General features: G+C 45.4%; 1 protein-coding gene across 1 annotated transcript in view; it reads left to right on the top strand.

The window, feature by feature from the left end:
• Positions 1–15,201, top strand: part of LOC124788345 — a 34,637-nt gene extending 19,436 nt beyond the window's left edge. The window contains exons 2-3 of the mRNA XM_047255606.1: positions 14,914–15,000; positions 15,079–15,201. Of these exons, the coding sequence (XP_047111562.1) occupies positions 14,914–15,000; positions 15,079–15,105 (114 nt within the window). The 3' untranslated portion in view covers positions 15,106–15,201. The remainder of the gene's footprint in view (positions 1–14,913; positions 15,001–15,078) is intronic.
• Positions 15,202–16,495: the final 1,294 nt, after the last annotated feature.

Raw genomic sequence — 16,495 nt, 5'->3', positions numbered from 1 at the left:
TTGTGACAAGTTGGGGGATGTTAACGTTACTATTACACCACATAAGAGTTTAAATATGGTCCAGGGTGTTATTTTCCATAGGGACCTCCTTTTGCAGTCTGATGACGAGCTGCGCACTAACTTAGAACGTAGAGGTGTTCATTTCGTCCGGCGCGTCCATTGGGGTCCGAGGGACAATCAGGTTGCTACCGGTGCCTTCATCTTGGCCTTCGAGGGTGATAAGTTACCGGAAAAGGTCAAGGTGATGGTCTACCGATGTGACGTCAAGCCCTATATCCCTCCCCCGATGCGGTGCTTAAAGTGCTGGAAGTTCGGCCATATGTCTTCCCGCTGCAATTCCAGCCTCACATGTCGAGATTGCGGACGCCCATCTCATCCCGATACTCCATGTGCCCCGCCTCCCATCTGCGTCAACTGCGGGGAGCACCATTCACCTTGCTCGCCAGACTGCAGAGTGTTCCAGAAAGAGCGCAAAATCATGGAATATAAGACCCTGGACCGGCTGACCTATACTGAGGCCAAAAGGAAATATGACAGACTCCATCCCGTGAGAATGACATCTTCTTATGCAGTTGCTACAACAACTGTGCTAGCCCCGTCAGTTTCGCGATTTCCAGCCAGCTCGATCAGCAGTAAGACTCCTCCTGCCCCCTTGCCTGTGGGGGGCTCTACCCAACCGGTTGCTCCTGCACCACTTACCTCAGGAGCAACCTCCTCCCACCCGTCGGGGACGTCCGTCCCCGCTTCTCAGCCGGAGAAGCATCTAACTTCTTCGGCTACTCTCGCCCTTAAGAGTTCCCTTGGGACCCTCCCTTCCCATGGTTCCACCAGCGGGAAGGATGACGGCCGCCAGTGGCATAAGTCCTCACCAGCGGCCGGGCGTAGGGCTTCACGATCCTCCTCTGTCCCGGAGACTGAATCGGTGAAGCCTTCCCAGCCGGTGAAACCCAAGGTTCAGCGAGAGAAGTCCAAGAGAAAGACCTCTAAGGCCAAAGAACTTGCGGTGGCACCAACCCCACCGCACATTTCGCGCTCTGCGTCTGCGGATGAAGTCGAGATTCTGGCGTCCGCTGAGGACCTTGATCTCGCTGGTCCCTCAGACGCCATGGATGCCTCTCGTACGGGTACTGAATCGGTGGCAGTGGGTGAACAAGCGGCGTAAATCGCCTTCCCAGTCCTTTCACGCCTTTCTCAGCCATGGACAATATCATCCTCCAGTGGAACTGCGGCGGTTTTTTCCACCATCTAGCTGAGCTCCAACAACTTATCAGCCTTCGCCCTTTCTTCTGCATTGCTCTTCAGGAAACTTGGTTTCCAGCAATGCGAACCCCCGCCCTCCGTGGCTATCGGGGTTATTATAAGAACCGGGCAGCATATGAAAGGGTGTCGGGTGGCGTCTGCCTCTATGTCCTTCACACTCTGCACAGCGAGTCTGTCCCTCTCCAAACACCTTTAGAGGCTGTCGCTGTTCGGGTGTGGACGCCACAGGCTGTTACCGTCTGCAGTCTTTACCTTCCGCCGGATGGTGATGTCTCGCAGCATGTCCTGGCTGCGCTGATAGCCCAATTGCCGCCACCTTACTTGCTATTGGGCGACTTCAACGCCCATAACCCTCTGTGGGGTGGGTCAGTGGCAACAGGTCGAGGCGCCATCGTTGAGCATTTATTGTCGCAGCTCGATCTCTCGATTTTAAATGATGGTGCCTTCACACACTTCAGTGTGGCGCATGGCACATACTCCGCCATTGACCTTTCAATCTGTAGCCCTAGCCTCTTACCGTCTGTCCAATGGAGTGTGCATGACGATCTGTGTGGTAGTGACCACTTTCCGATCTTTCTGTCACTACCACAGCGTCACTCTTCTGGGCGCCCTAGCAGATGGGCTATGAATAAGGCTGACTGGGACTTGTTCTCCTCCACTGCCGCTCTTGAGCCTCTCTCTAATGACGACATTGATGCGGTGGTTCAATCGGTCACTGCCGGCATCGTTACTGCCGCCGAATCTGCCATTCCCCGCTCCTCTGGGTCCCCTCGGCGGCGGACTGTGCCTTGGTGGTCGCCTGAGATCGCTGCAGCGATTACAGATCGCTGGCGGGAGCTACAGCGTCACAAGCGACATCCCTGCATTGAACACCTGAACACCTTCAAACGGCTGCGTGCGCGGGCCCGCCGCCTTATCCGCCAAAGCAAGCAGGAGTGCTGGGAGCGGTACGTGTCCACCATTGGCCTCCATGTCACTCCATCGCAGGTCTGGGCCAAGATTCGACACGTCTACGGCTATCGGCCACCTGTCAGCGTCCCTGCGCTCTCACTGAATGGAGCAGTTTGTACTGACTCCGACGTCATTGCAAACCACTTAGCAGAGCATTTTGCTACGAGTTCCGCTTCTGCGAATTACCCTAAGGCCTTCCGCTCCATTAAAGAGCGGATGGAACGTCGGAGCCTTTCGTTTCGCACCAACCAACCAGAATCGTACAATGTTCCATTCAGTGAGTGGGAATTCCGCAGTGCCCTTGCTGCTTGTCCTGATACCGCTCCTGGACCAGATAGCATCCACTGCCAGATGCTGCAACACCTCTTAGTGGAGTGCCAGCGGCGGCTCCTCGACCTTTACAACCGTATTTGGGTTGAGGGTGAGTTTCCGTCGCAGTGGCGGGCAAGTATCGTTATCCCCATTCTGAAACCAGGCAAGAACCCTTTGGCGGTGGACAGCTACCGCCCCATTAGCCTCACCAACGTTCTTTGCAAGCTTCTCGAACGGATGGTGAGCCGGTGCTTGACTTGGGTACTGGAGTCTCGGGGCCTTCTGGCTCCATCTCAGGGTGGGTTCCGTAAAGGCCGCTCCGCCGCCGACAATCTGGTGAGCCTGGAGTCGGCCATCCGTACTGCCTTTGCCCGCCGTCAGCACCTGGTCGCTGTCTTTTTCGACATGTGGAAGGCGTACGATAAGACATGGCGTGATCACATCCTTTCTACGCTTCATGGATGGGGTCTTCGGGGCCCTCTGCCGATCTTTATCAGAAATTTTCTGTCGTATCGTACCTTCCGCGTGCAAGTCGCAGCCTCATATAGTTCCACCCACGTCCAGGAGAATGGTGTGCCACAGGGTTCTGTTTTAAGTGTCTGCCTGTTTTTAGTAGCCATTAACGGGCTCGCTGCGGCCGTGGGAAATTCTGTCTCTGCTTCCCTGTATGCTGACGACTTCTGCCTTTATTACAGCTCTACTGGCATTGCAGCTGTTGAACGTCAGCTACAGGGTGCTATCCGCAAGGCGCAGTCTTGGGCTGTAGCTCATGGGTTCCAGTTTTCGGCAGCCAAGACCTGCGTAATGCATTTCTGCCGGCGACGTACTGTCCACCCGGAGCCGCGGCTTTATCTTGCCGGCGAACTTCTTTCAGTGGTGGAATCACACAGGTTTTTGGGGGTGGTTTTCGATGCCCGGTTGACTTGGCTGTCTCATATCCGGCGGCTTAAACAGGCGTGTTGGCGGCATCTAAATGCTCTGAGATGCTTGAGCCACACCCGCTGGGGCGCCGACCGATTTACCCTGTTGCGGCTCTACCAGGCGTTAATCCAATCCCGTCTGGATAATGGGAGCCTGGCTTATGGCTCAGCATCCCCCTCTGCGTTGCGGGTGCTGGACCCAATACTACACAGCGGGATCCGACTTGCCACTGGTTCCTTCCGCACCAGCCCTGTGGACAGCATCCTTGTTGAGGCAGGTGTCCCTCCACTGCAGGTACGACGCCAACAATTACTGGCTGCTTATGCTGCCCATGTTTTTAGTTTGCCCGGGCATCCAAATTACCGTGTCCTGTTCCCGCAGTCGGTCGTCCATCTGCCGGACCGTCGGCCCCGGTCAGGTTGTCCGATCGCCGTACGCGTCAAGGAGCTTCTCTGCGGGCTTGGGTTTTTCCCTGTTCCACCTCCTTTCCAGGCGCCTCTGTGTACACCCCCGTGGTGTGTTCCTCGCCCTTGCCTTCGGCTCGACTTGGCACAGGGCTCGAAGGACTCGCCTCCAGAGGCCTTCCGCCGCCACTTTTATTCCATCCTTGCCACGTATCAGGGCTCTGGAATTGTTTACACCGACGGTTCGATGGTTGCTGGTCGTGTCGGATATGCGCTAACTCTAGGGGACCATTCCGAACAACGGTCCTTGGCAGCTGGCTGCAGCGTTTACACTGCTGAGCTAGTCGCCATCTTTCGAGCCCTAGCGTATATCCGCTCCTGCTCAGGTGAGTCCTTCATGATCTGTAGCGATTCCCTGAGCGGTTTACGAGCTCTCGACCAGTGTTTTCCTCGTTCTCGTCTGGTGATGGCTGTCCATGAGTCCCTGCATACTCTTGCGCGTTGCGGCTGCTCTGTGGTCTTTGTGTGGACCCCCGGTCATGTCGGTATCCCGGGCAATGAACATGTTGACAGCCTGGCGAAAGAGGCCACGTGTAAACCATCTCTGGATGTTGGCATCCCAGAGACTGATTTGCGGGCAGTCCTCCGCCGAAATGTTTTTGCGCTTTGGGACGCTGAATGGCGCGATCGGATCACACCCAATAAACTCCGTGCCATTAAGGAGACGACGACTGTGTGGCGGTCATCCATGCGAGCCAACCGCAGTGACTCAGTCGTCCTTTGTCGGCTCCGCATTGGCCACTCCCGGCTATCACACAGTTATTTACTGCGCCGGGAGGACCCTCCTGTCTGTCGCTGCGGGGCGGCTTTGACAGTGGCCCACATTCTGTTGGCCTGCCCCCTTTTAGCTGTGGTCAGGCAGACATTTGCGCTGCCTGATACGCTCCCTGCCGTTTTATCTGATGACCCTGTTATGGCTGCCTTAGTTTTACGTTTTATTAGGGCAGGGAGCTTTTAGTCTTTAATCTGAGTGTTTCTGTTTTATTTTCTTGTTTTGTGTTGATTGTGGCCTTTGGCCTACGGTTTTAAACTAAGTTTTTAATGTGTTTTCGGTGGTTAGCTTTTCCATTTTTTTGTTCCTATGGTCGGCCAACCACCGTCACACTAAGTGTGATTCTATTTCGTTTTGTCTGGTCCTTGTCTGTTTCTTTTGTTCTGTGTCGTCTGTCTCCTATTCCGTTGAACATTTTTTATTATCTGTGGGTATTTTTGTATTTTGGAAAAAGGGACCGATGACCTCCGCAGTTTGGTCCCTTTGATCCTTAAACCAACCAACCAACCAACCATCCCCGTTTTGAAACCAGGCAAGAGCCCTTCCCAGGTGGACAGCTACCGCCCCATTAGCCTCACCAACGTTCTTTGCAAGCTTCTCGAACGGATGGTGAGCCGGTGCTTGAATTGGGTACTGGAGTCTAGGGGCCTTCTGGCTCCGTCTCAGGGTGGGTTCTGTAAAGGCCGCTCCGCCACAGACAATCTGGTGAGTCTGGAGTCGGCCATCCGTACTGCCTTTGCCCGCCGTCAGCACCTGGTCGCTGTCTTTTTCGACATGCGGAAGGCGTATGATACGACATGGCGTCATCACATACTTTCTACGCTTCATCGATGGGGTCTTCGGGGCCCTCTGCCGATCTTTATCCGAAATTTTCTGTCGTATGGTACCTTCAGCGTGCAAGTCGCGGCCTCCCATAGTTCCTCCCGAGTCCAGGAGAACAGGGTACCACAGGGATCTGTCCTCAGTGTCTGCCTGTTTTTAATCGCAATAAACGGATTCGCTGCGATGGTGGGAAATTCTGTCTCCGCTTCCCTGTATGCTGACGACTTCTGCCTTTACTACCGCTCTACTGGCATTGCAGCTGTTGAACGTCAGCTACAGGGCGCTATCCACAAGGTGCAGTTTTGGGTTGTAGCGCATGGTTTTCAGTTTTTGGCTGCCAAGACCCGCGTTATGCATTTCTGCCGGCGCCGAACAGTCCATCCTGAGCCGCGGCTTTATCTTGCTGACGAACTCCTTGCTGTGGTGGAGACCCACAGGTTTTTGGGTGTAGTTTTTGATGCCCGGCTGACTTGGCTGCCTCATATTCGGCAGCTTAAACAGGCGTGTTGGCGGCATCTAAATGCTCTGAGATGCTTGAGCCACACCCGCTGGAGCGCAGACCGATCTACCCTGTTACGGCTCTACCAGGCGTTACTCCAGTCTCGTCTGGATTATGGGAGTCTGGCTTATGGCTCAGCATCCCCATCTGTGCTGTGGGTACTGGACCCAATCCTACACAGCGGAATACGCCTTGCCACTAGTGCTTTCTGGACCAGCCCAGTGGGCAGCATACTTGCGGAGGCAGGTGTCCCTCCATTGCGGTTCAGGTGCCAAAATTTACTGGCCATGTTTTTAGCTTGCCCGGGCATCCAAACTGTTCCCACGATCGCGGTCCACGTTAAAGAGCTTCTCTCCGGGCTTAGGGTTTTCACTGTTCCACCTCCTTTTCGGGCCACTTTGCGTACACCCCCATGGTGTGTTCCTCGCCCTTGCCTTTGGCTCGACTTGGCACAGGGCCCGAAGGACTCCGTCCCTCCAGAAGCCTTCCGCCGCCGCTTTTATTACATCCTGGCCACGTATCAGGGCTCTGACATTGTTCACACTGACGGTTCAATGGTTGCTGGTCGTGTCGGTTATGCGCTAACTCTACGGGACCATTCCGAACAACGTTCCTTGCTGGCTGGCTGCAGTGTTTACACTGCTGAGCTGGTTGCCATCTTTCGAGCCCTAGAGTATATCCGCTCCTGCTCAGGTGAGTCCTTCGTGATCTGTAGCGATTCCCTGAGCGGTTTACGAGCTCTCGACCAGTATTTCCCTCGTTCTCATCTGGTGATGGCTATCGAGGAGTCCCTGCATACTCTTGCCCGTTGCGGCCGCTCTGTGGTCTTTGTGTGGACCCCTGGTCATGTCGGTATCCCGGGCAATGAACATGTTGACCGCCTGGCGAAAGAGGCCACCAGGCAATCATCTCTGGATGTTGGCCTCCCAGAGATTGATTTGCGAGCGGTCCTCCGCCGAAAAGTTTTTGCGCTTTGGGACGCTGAATGGCGCGATCGGATCACGCCCAATAAACTCCGTGCCATTAAGGAGACGACGACTGTGTGGCGGTCATCCATGCGAGCCAACCGCAGGGACTCAGTCGTCCTTTGTTGGCTCCGCATTGGCCCCTCCCGGCTGACACAGTTACTTACTGCGTCGGGAGGACCCTCCTCTGTGTCGCTGCGGGGCGGCTTTGACAGTGGTTCACATTTTGTTGGCCTGCCCCCTTTTAGCTGTGGTCAGGCGGACATTTGCACTGCCTGATACGCTCCCTGCCCTTTTAACTGATGACCCTGCTATGGCTGGCTTAGTTCTACGTTTTATTCGGGCAGGGGGTTTTTATCATTTAATATGAGTGTTTATGTTTTATTTTATTGTTTTGTGTTGATTGTGGCCTTTGGCCTACAGTTTTAAACTGAGTTTTTAATGTGTTCTCGGTGGTTGGCTTTTCCCTTTTTATTCTATGGTCGGCCAACCACTGCCACACTCCATGTGATTTTAATTTGTTATGTCTGTTCTTTGTCTGAGTTTTTCTTGTCCTGTGTTGTCTGTTGTCTCTATTATCCATTTTTTACTCTGTGTGGTAGTTTTTAAGTTTTGGAACAAGGGACCGATGACCGTTGCAGTCTGGTTCCTTTAATCCCACAAACCAACCAGACCACTCTCCTAATGCTTCTTACAGTATAATTGTATTGGTTTCATTTCCAAAATTTGCCTTCTGTTTGTAACTAATGATTTTATAGTATTGCTGGTCTACTCTGCTATGCCACTACATTGCAGTTTCGATATGGTAATACTATAACATAAAAAATCACAGACTTTGACTTACATAAAAAAATATGCCACAGACACTTAAATTTTCAGGACTCTGGTGACTTGTATTATGAAACTGTGTGGTGAGCAAGTAAATCTCCACCTTTTAAAACCAATTTCAATGTAACATATTATTTTTATTTAATAATTTTAAAATTCTATTCTTAACACTTTGTAATGTACTACCTTTATGTTGTTCATTTTCAAGCATTTTATAAATACCCCTTTCTTTAATATTACTAAATTTACCAATAAACTCCAAGGCTGTACAAGAAGTTTGAAACAGTTTTATACACTTCTAGCTAATACGCTGTCTGAAGTCTGTGTTTTTTTTGTGTACCCACTGACTTTCAGCAAATCTGTTCTACAGTCCCCTGCTGTTACTATATTTGGGAATTCACACAGGCTTTTATCCAGTTAACACAAAAACTTCCAGGAAGATAATTTCTTTATTAGAACTTAACAGTTGGTAAATTCCAATCAGTGCACACTTCCCACTCAGGAATTTAAGTGTTGCTGTATTAATAATATTTTGCTGTGATGTGCAGTCCACATTAGTTGATACTGACTTTTTACAGTTAAATCCGGTGTAATATAATTTTTTTCACATTATATGAAGATTTATATGCAATTCCTCTCATATTTTAATTTTGCATTACATTGCAAGCTAATTATGGGTGACCATAGAATTGGAGTTGAATGTTACTTATGAAGAGTTTTACAGTGTCTGTCTGTCTATGTGTTCTTCAGTCTAAAGACTGGTTTGCTGCAGCTCTTCATACTAGTCTATACAGTGCAAGCCTCTTGAACTCTGAATAACTGTGGCAACCTACATCCATTGAACCTGCTTATTCTATTACAGCCTTAGTCTCCCTTTACAATTTTTACCCCCCCCCCCCCCCCCTGCTGACATTGCCCAATTGATGATTCCTTGCTGCTTGAGAATGTGTTACTTCATTTAATCAGTTTGTGCCACAGATTTATTTTTTCTGTAATTCGGGTCAGTACCTCCTCAAATAGATGGAGGTTGCAGTAGTTATTCATAGATGAGATTCTTACACTGGATATAATAGGGTGGAGAGCTGTGTCAAACTAATCTTAGGACTGAGAATAGCGGCACCAACAACAGCCACCACCTCATTAGTTATTCCATCTACCCATCTAAGTTCCAATATTCTTCTGTAGCACCATATTTCAAAGGGTTCTATTGTCATCTTGACTGAACAGTTTATTGCCCATATTTTACTTTCATACAAGGCTGCAAGATTTCCTATCTATTAAATTTATATTTGATGTTAATAAATTTCTCGTTTTCAGAAACTTTTCTTGCTATTGCCAGTCATCATTTAATATCCACTCCACTTTGGCCATTGTCATTTAGTTTGCTGCCCTAATTAAAAAACTCATAGATTACTTTTTGCCCCACCTTTTTGTATCTAATTCTAACATCACCACCAGATTCAGCTGCATTTTGTTACCCTAGTTGTACTTTGTTAATAATCATCGTGTAACTCATTTTCAAGACCCTGTCAGTTCCATTATCTGCTCTTCCAAGCCCTGCCAGAATTAAAAAAATCAGTAAAATGCAAAGTTTTTATTACTTCTCCATCAACTTTTAATTCCCTTTCCAAACTTCTCCTTTGTACACCGAGTAAGCAATGAAGGAAACTGTGTGAATTACATTTGGTATTGGCTACAACTGTGTCTCATTCTCTTCACTAATGATGCTCGCCTTGCATATGCATGTGTGTGGTTTCTGTACAAGTAGAATATTACTTTTCACTTCTTATATTTTATCTAAATACTTTCAGTGTTTTAGAGTATATTCCAATAAATATTGTCGAAAGTTTTCTCTGGATCTATAAATGCTACAAAGATGGGTTTGCCTTTCTTGAACCTATCTTATAAGTCTTGGGTCAATATTGCTTTGTGTGTTCCTAAATTTCTTTGGAACCCAAACTGATCTTCCCCGAGGTTGGCTTCTACCAGTATTTTAATTCCTCTGTAAAAAATTCCTGTCAGTACTTTTCAGCCCTGATTTATTAAAGTAATGGTTCATCTGTATTCACAGCTGTTAGTACCTCCTCCTTTGAAACAGGAGTTATTACTGTTCTTGAAGTCTGAGGGTATTTTGCATGTCTGATGTATCTTGCATACAAAGTGAGGCAGTTTTGTCATTGTTGTCTTGTCTCTGCCAAGCATATCAGTAATTCTGAAGGAATGGTGTTTACTCCAGGGTCCTTGTTTTGACTTGGGGCTTTCAGAGCCATGTGAAATTTTTCTCATAGTATCATAACTCCCACATCTTCAGCCACTTCCTCTTCCCTTTGTAGAATATTGCCTTGTGGTTAAAATTCCTTGTACAGCCCTTTTGTATATTTCTCTTGGCTGTCCCTTCTTTAATTAATACTGGCTTACCATCGAGCTCTTGATATTCATATAGCTTCTTCTCTTTCCTCCAAAGGTCTCTTAAATTTTCATATAGATGGTATCTATCTTTCATCTAGTCTTGCCTGCTTCTACTGTCTTGCATTTTTCATATAGCCATTCCTGCTTTGCCAGTTGCTTATTCCCACCAATCTCATTGTTTATAATATAAGGTAAATGGACAGATAAAAAAATGTCACCAAGCGGCAGCAGGGAAAACACACAAAAAATGATTTGTCACAAGCTCTCGGAGCCAGTGGCTCCTTCTTCTGGTGGAAGAGTTGAGGGGAAGGAGGAGGAGTGCAGGAAAAGGGCTGGAGATGTTTAGGGAAAGGAGTACAGTTTAGAAAAAAATCATGGGGAACCCCAGGTCAGGGGAGACTTACCATATGGGACTAGAAGGAAAGACTGATTGTTGGGGACTGCACGAGACGAGATTTGAAAACCTGTGAACTTAAAGGTGGAAAACAAGGTAATATGCAAGACAGAGATTACTAATAAAACATTGTGCATGAGTTAATAAGAGTGAAAAGCTAAGTGAATTGTGTGTAACAGAGGTTGGTGGGACGGGCGGTGAAAAATGGAAAAGTCAGAAAATGAAAGATGTAGAAGGCTGAAATGGAGTGAAGAAAGTAGTAGTTACTTACAGAAAGAAGTAATTGGCCACACAAACCAGTCAGTCTTTGGCCTCAGCAATCAGCCTCCTCCAGCATCCTCAGTCCATGTATTCTTCTTCAGACAGCCCCAGCATACTCATATCCTCTCTGACCTGATCAATCCATCAGAGTCGTGGTCTTCCCCGTGGTCATCGTCCACTACCCACCTCATGGTCTGGCCTTCTCAACGCATTACATGTCCCTGCCACTTCAGTCTTTTTTTTTTTTTATCACTGCCACAATGTCCATTGACTTGGATAGCTCCTGCAATTCAGTTCTTTCTTTTCCTGCATCCATCTCCATCCTTCACTGGCCCAGAAATCTGTCTGAGGAAGGGATTCCTAAATGTCAGAAGTTTTCTTTCCATCTTTTGGGTGATGGTCCAGGTCTCTGCTCCATATAAGGCTACAGGTTGTATTATTGTCTTGTAAATCTTGGTCTTTGAGGATATCGGTAGAAGCTGGGACTTTTAACAGCTTTCCCAGAGCTAACCTTGACCTATTTCCTGCTTGTATTTGTGCGGTAATTTCCTGGTCTATCTCGTTCCTTTCATTGAGTATAGCCCCAAGATATTTAAAGTCTTCTACCCTTCTGAAGACTTTGTCCTCCACCTTCAGGAGTCTGTCACCATTTTCTCTGCTAACTGTGAGGTATTTTGTCTTATCCATATTCAACTTCAGGCCTGCTCTCATTGCCTTCTCCATTAATGTTCTTGTCATCTGAACCAGGTCTCTCTCTCTCTCTCTCTTCTTTAAGATGTTTCCACTTATTTTCACCATGCATATTGTCTCCTGGGTGCATATCTGTGTCAGTTTTATGAGTTTTCTGGGAACTTGAGCCCTTTAGAGTTCTTGCCATATTGCTTGTCTATTCACACTATCACATGCTTTTTGGAAGTCCAGTGAACATTTTTGCGGAATTCCCAGCTCTTTGCTAGCACTTGCTCTGTTGTATGTAAATGGTCTACAGTTGATTTTCCTTATCTGAAACCTGCTTGTTAGAATCCCAGTACTTTCTCGACATGTGGTGTTGGTCGCTTCAGTAACAACATGCTCAAGATCTAATTAGCTGTACATAGTAGTGTGATTCCTCTCGTTGCTACATCTCATTGGGTCTCCTTTCTTTAGTATAGGACAGATGACACTCTTTCCATTCTTCTGGGATCCTTTCCTTCTTCCAAATTAAGCAGACTAAGTGGTATAACCTCACTTGTAGAGTAGCTCTTCCCTCCTTCAGCATCTCTGCAGTTATGCCATCTATACCTGGTGCCTTCCTCCTCTTCAGCAGTTTTATGGTCGCTCTTACCTCTTCCATGCTTGGTAGTTCATACTCCCCCAAAGGTACAGTATATCTGTTTTCTCTATATGATTCTTCTTCTTCATTTTCTGTTGTAGCACTCATGGTGTTTACATCCACATTCAGGAGGTTTTCGAAGTAGTTTTTCCATTCCTCCATAGCTTTCATTTCATCTATGATTCTTTCCTCCTTGACCTCTGATCACATCAATCCTTGGGTTGGATCCTTTCTTGAAGAACCTGACAGTCCTGTAAAAGTATCTTGTATTTCCTACTGTCCTGTCTTCTTCTGCCTGTTTTATTTTACTGTTTATGAACTCTCGCATTCCTGTTTGAAAGACGTGTCTTGCTTCTCTAGCTGCTTCCGTGCATCCCAACCATGTTCTTTCATCGTGTTCGTTTGTCAGCCATGACTGTTTTGCTGCTTTTCTCTTGGTGACTGCATCTCTGCACCTATCATTAAACCATCCTCTGCTCTTCCTCCTTTTCTCCGTTGGTTTCAGTACCTCACTTGCAGCATCTTTTAAACCTGCCTTGATTTTCGATCAAAACTTTTCATTATCATCTTCGTCTTCTTCTATGGAAGCAAACTTGTTTCCATCTTCAAGTGCATATCTTTCTTTAATGTGGTCCTCCTTCAGTAGATCTGCATTTATTTTGTGGTGTGCTTCTCTTCTCCTGTTGTTACGGCTTTCTATCCTATCCTGTATGGTTGTCACCACAAGGTAATGGTCTGATCCTATATGCGCACCTCATGAGATTTTACATTCTAGGTAGCTCTTATGTGTCTGGCATCTACAAGTATGTGGTCTATTTGGTTCTGAGACTCTTGGTCAGGTGGCTTCCAAGTGGCTTGCAGGTGCGCGCGTGACCCTGCCGCTGCTTGGTGAGTAGATGTTTTTATCTGTCCATTTACATTATATTATCAATAATTGATTAATCTCATTATTTAGGCATCTATATTCCAGTTTGCTTACTTCATATTTCGTCAGATTCAGTACCTTGTGTGCTGTCCAAGGATTTCTACAGCGTCGTCTCTTTTTGCTTATTTGAACCTCTGCTGCTTTCACTATTTCATCTCTCACAGCCATCCTTTTGTCTTGTGTTGTGTTTCTTACCCCTGTTTCAGTCTATTTTTGCCTAATACTTCCGTTAAAACACACACCAACATCTACTTCTTTCAACTTATTCTGGCCCTTCTCAGTAATTCCCTACCTTGCTGTAATTTATACAGTTTTAATCTGGAATTAATAAACAATAAATTATGGTCTGTGACCACAACTGCCCCTGGAAACGTTCTGCAGTCTAAGATTGGGTTTTGGAATCTTGCTTTGCATTAGGTAATTTATTTGAAACCTTTCGATGTCTGTCACTTCCATGTATACAATACTCTTTATGATTTTTAAACCAAAAATTAAGAGTACTCGGCACAACATACTGCCAGACGGTTTCTCCTCTCTTTTCTCTGCAAAAGGCCTTGTTTTCCTTTATTTTTCCTTCTCATCCTTTACCTGCTATCGAACATCAATCCTCATCACAATTAAGTTTTCATGTCCCTGAACTGTTTGAGTAATTTCTTTTATCTCATCATACGTTCTTTCAATCACATCTTCTGCAGATGTAGTAGGCATGTAAACTGTAACTACTGTGGTGAATGAATGTTGGCTTTGTGTCTACCTTGGCTGTAATGATGCATTAGCTGTGCTATTCATTGTAAGTTACTCGCATTTCCACTTTCTTATACATTATTGAACCTACTACTATATTATCCCCACTTGATTTTGTGTTGTTAACCCTGTACTGACCTGACCAGAACTCCTGTTCTTCTTGCCACTACGCTTCACTAATTCCTGATGTATAGTTCCTTGTTCATTTTCAATTATTTTTCAACCATTAAATCAGCAGACAGAAGAGTCTGCCAAATATGGTAGACACTGCTCTAACTGGTGGTCAAGAGGATTTTTGCGGAGGATTTGGTTCCAGAGGGGGTCATGTAGGCTGCAAGAGCTGTGTTCATGTTAGAGGACATGGTAGAGTCCATGGAAACCAAGAAACTGAGAAGGAATGGGTTCCTGTTACTAAACTGGCTAGATAGACTGTGAATGATGTGAAAACAGCAGTTCTGAGAATTTCTGTAGATAGAAATTAATGTGTTGCAAAAAAAAAATTACACCATTCTCATAATCGGTGATATCATTGTTGGTTAGTGTTATTTGTATGAGTATATTGGCACTAGTCATGATTTGTTGTAAGTATGGTTTAGTGAAGTGCTGTGGCTGTTTCTGCTTGTTAACTGATAATTTTACTTGTCCCACATACCTGATGGGGCTTAACGAAATTCAGTGTATGAATGAATGAATACATTACCAGGGAGATAGTAGTACATTTTAAGCATTCTATATGGCTAAACTTTGTGTGTAAGGATATGTAAGTTCAGTATAGATTATTTTATTTAAGTATTATATGTGTACAACATCAAATATTAGTTGTTAAGAGTTATTCAGGATATGAAAGTTACTAGATTAAAATATGTTTGTCACAAAGTTTTACCTTTGGCATGAAGTGGAATTAAAGTGCAAGGCACAAAACTTTGAATTCCAGAATTTTTCATATAATTTCACACACACAAAGTTTAATTGTTAAATCAGTAAATTATGCCATTATAGAAAGAAAAATAGTCTGCTCTATTATTAAACATCTCTAAATTTGCATAATATAGCTGGAATATTTTTCTCTTCTAGCCTTACCGCCGTAACCTAACAAACAGGTGGGAAAGGTTAATGTATACAAGAGATATGAGACTAACAGGAAATGCTTATAAAACAAAGGTAAGTAGCCTCTTGGAAGTGAAATAAATGAAACTGTGTAATACATTTATAATATTTACTGTCTTTCCTTGTTTGCAGGGACTGGAAGCAATACCAGACAAATAAGTCAACTTTTGATGGGGTAGTTTTTAGTAAATGTATATACCTGTAAAATATTTACATTTGTTATAAAAAAAAACAATAAATTACATTTGAACCATACTAGCTTATCTCAATTACGCATTTGGGAACTCTCATTCCAACATGTTCTTCATCCTTTAATCCTCTTGACCTCGTTGTGCTAGCTGTTGACCCCTATCTGCTTCTATCCGCCTCTATCTTCCTATGGGCCTCTTGTTATATCCCCCTGCCCCCTCCCCACTTCGTTCTGTGCCACATGCAACTTTCCCCCATTTCTGTTATGCCACATTCCTATACTATCTGCTTACCGTGTCTCCCTCCCAAACATCAGACACCTTTCCATCTATCCAGAATGATTTCTCCTCTTGCCCAATCTATATAACACAATTCATTTTTCCAGTCAAGATGCAGCACCAGTTGTCTTCAGTCTTGTTTCTGCGCCTATAGACTGCTCGATGCCTCTGCTATCTGATGAGCTGTTACCTTTTCTTGTACCACTCTTTACTTTCTTTGCAAAGATAATTATTTCTTAGTGTTTTGCTGATGAAAACTGCTGTTTTCAAATTGTAATTTCTTAATGATAAATTACGTTATCAATTCTTTAAATGTGCATAAACATGTCGTGTGTATAATTCAGAATGTATCGCAAGGAGTGCAGATGACATTCACCAAGGATGAGATATGAAAAACGAAATGGAAAAAAAATCCGGGTTTTTCAGTAAGCTAGCATTGGTATTGAAGTACTCTAGATAATCATTTCATTGGGCAGGGTTCACACGTTTCTTAAAAGTGCTTAAGATTAGATTAGATTAGATTTACTGTCATTCCAATTGATCTGTAGTGAGGAGGTCCTCCATGATGTAGAACATGTCAGAAAAACAATATTACATGACAAATATTTACAACTAAAACAAATAAGCTAATGTATCTTCCACAGGTCCCAAGTGGAATGATGGTCTCTCTCTCTCTCTCTCTCTCTCTCTCTCTCTCTCTCTCTCTCTCTCTCTCTCTCTCTCTCTCTAGCCCTATGTTAAATTACCACTTTACAACACTCATCACAAAAATCAGTTGGTTCTTAAAAGTACTTAATTTTTATACTGTGGTATAAAACTCCTTATAAGTGCTTATTTTGTCCTTTTTTAATTATAGTCCTTATTTTTCTCTTAGCAATTATATTCAAACTTAAAAATCGATTAACTTGTCGTAGTTAAAAAGGTGAAAAAAGGATTGCATGTAAAGGTTGAAGGCCGAAGCAGTTAAGAGGGTCGCTCAGCTGTGCGACATGTAGAATGAGAGGGATAAGGCTATATCCGCCTCAGGCATGTAGAATAGAATGAGGGTACGATTGCACGTAGTACTGGCAACTGACATCTTT

The sequence above is a fragment of the Schistocerca piceifrons genome, chromosome 3, assembly GCF_021461385.2.
Source record: "Schistocerca piceifrons isolate TAMUIC-IGC-003096 chromosome 3, iqSchPice1.1, whole genome shotgun sequence".
Lineage (NCBI taxonomy): Eukaryota > Metazoa > Arthropoda > Insecta > Orthoptera > Acrididae > Schistocerca > Schistocerca piceifrons.
Note: the sequence above shows the minus strand (reverse complement) of the source record. Positions and strands in the feature narration are given on the sequence as shown.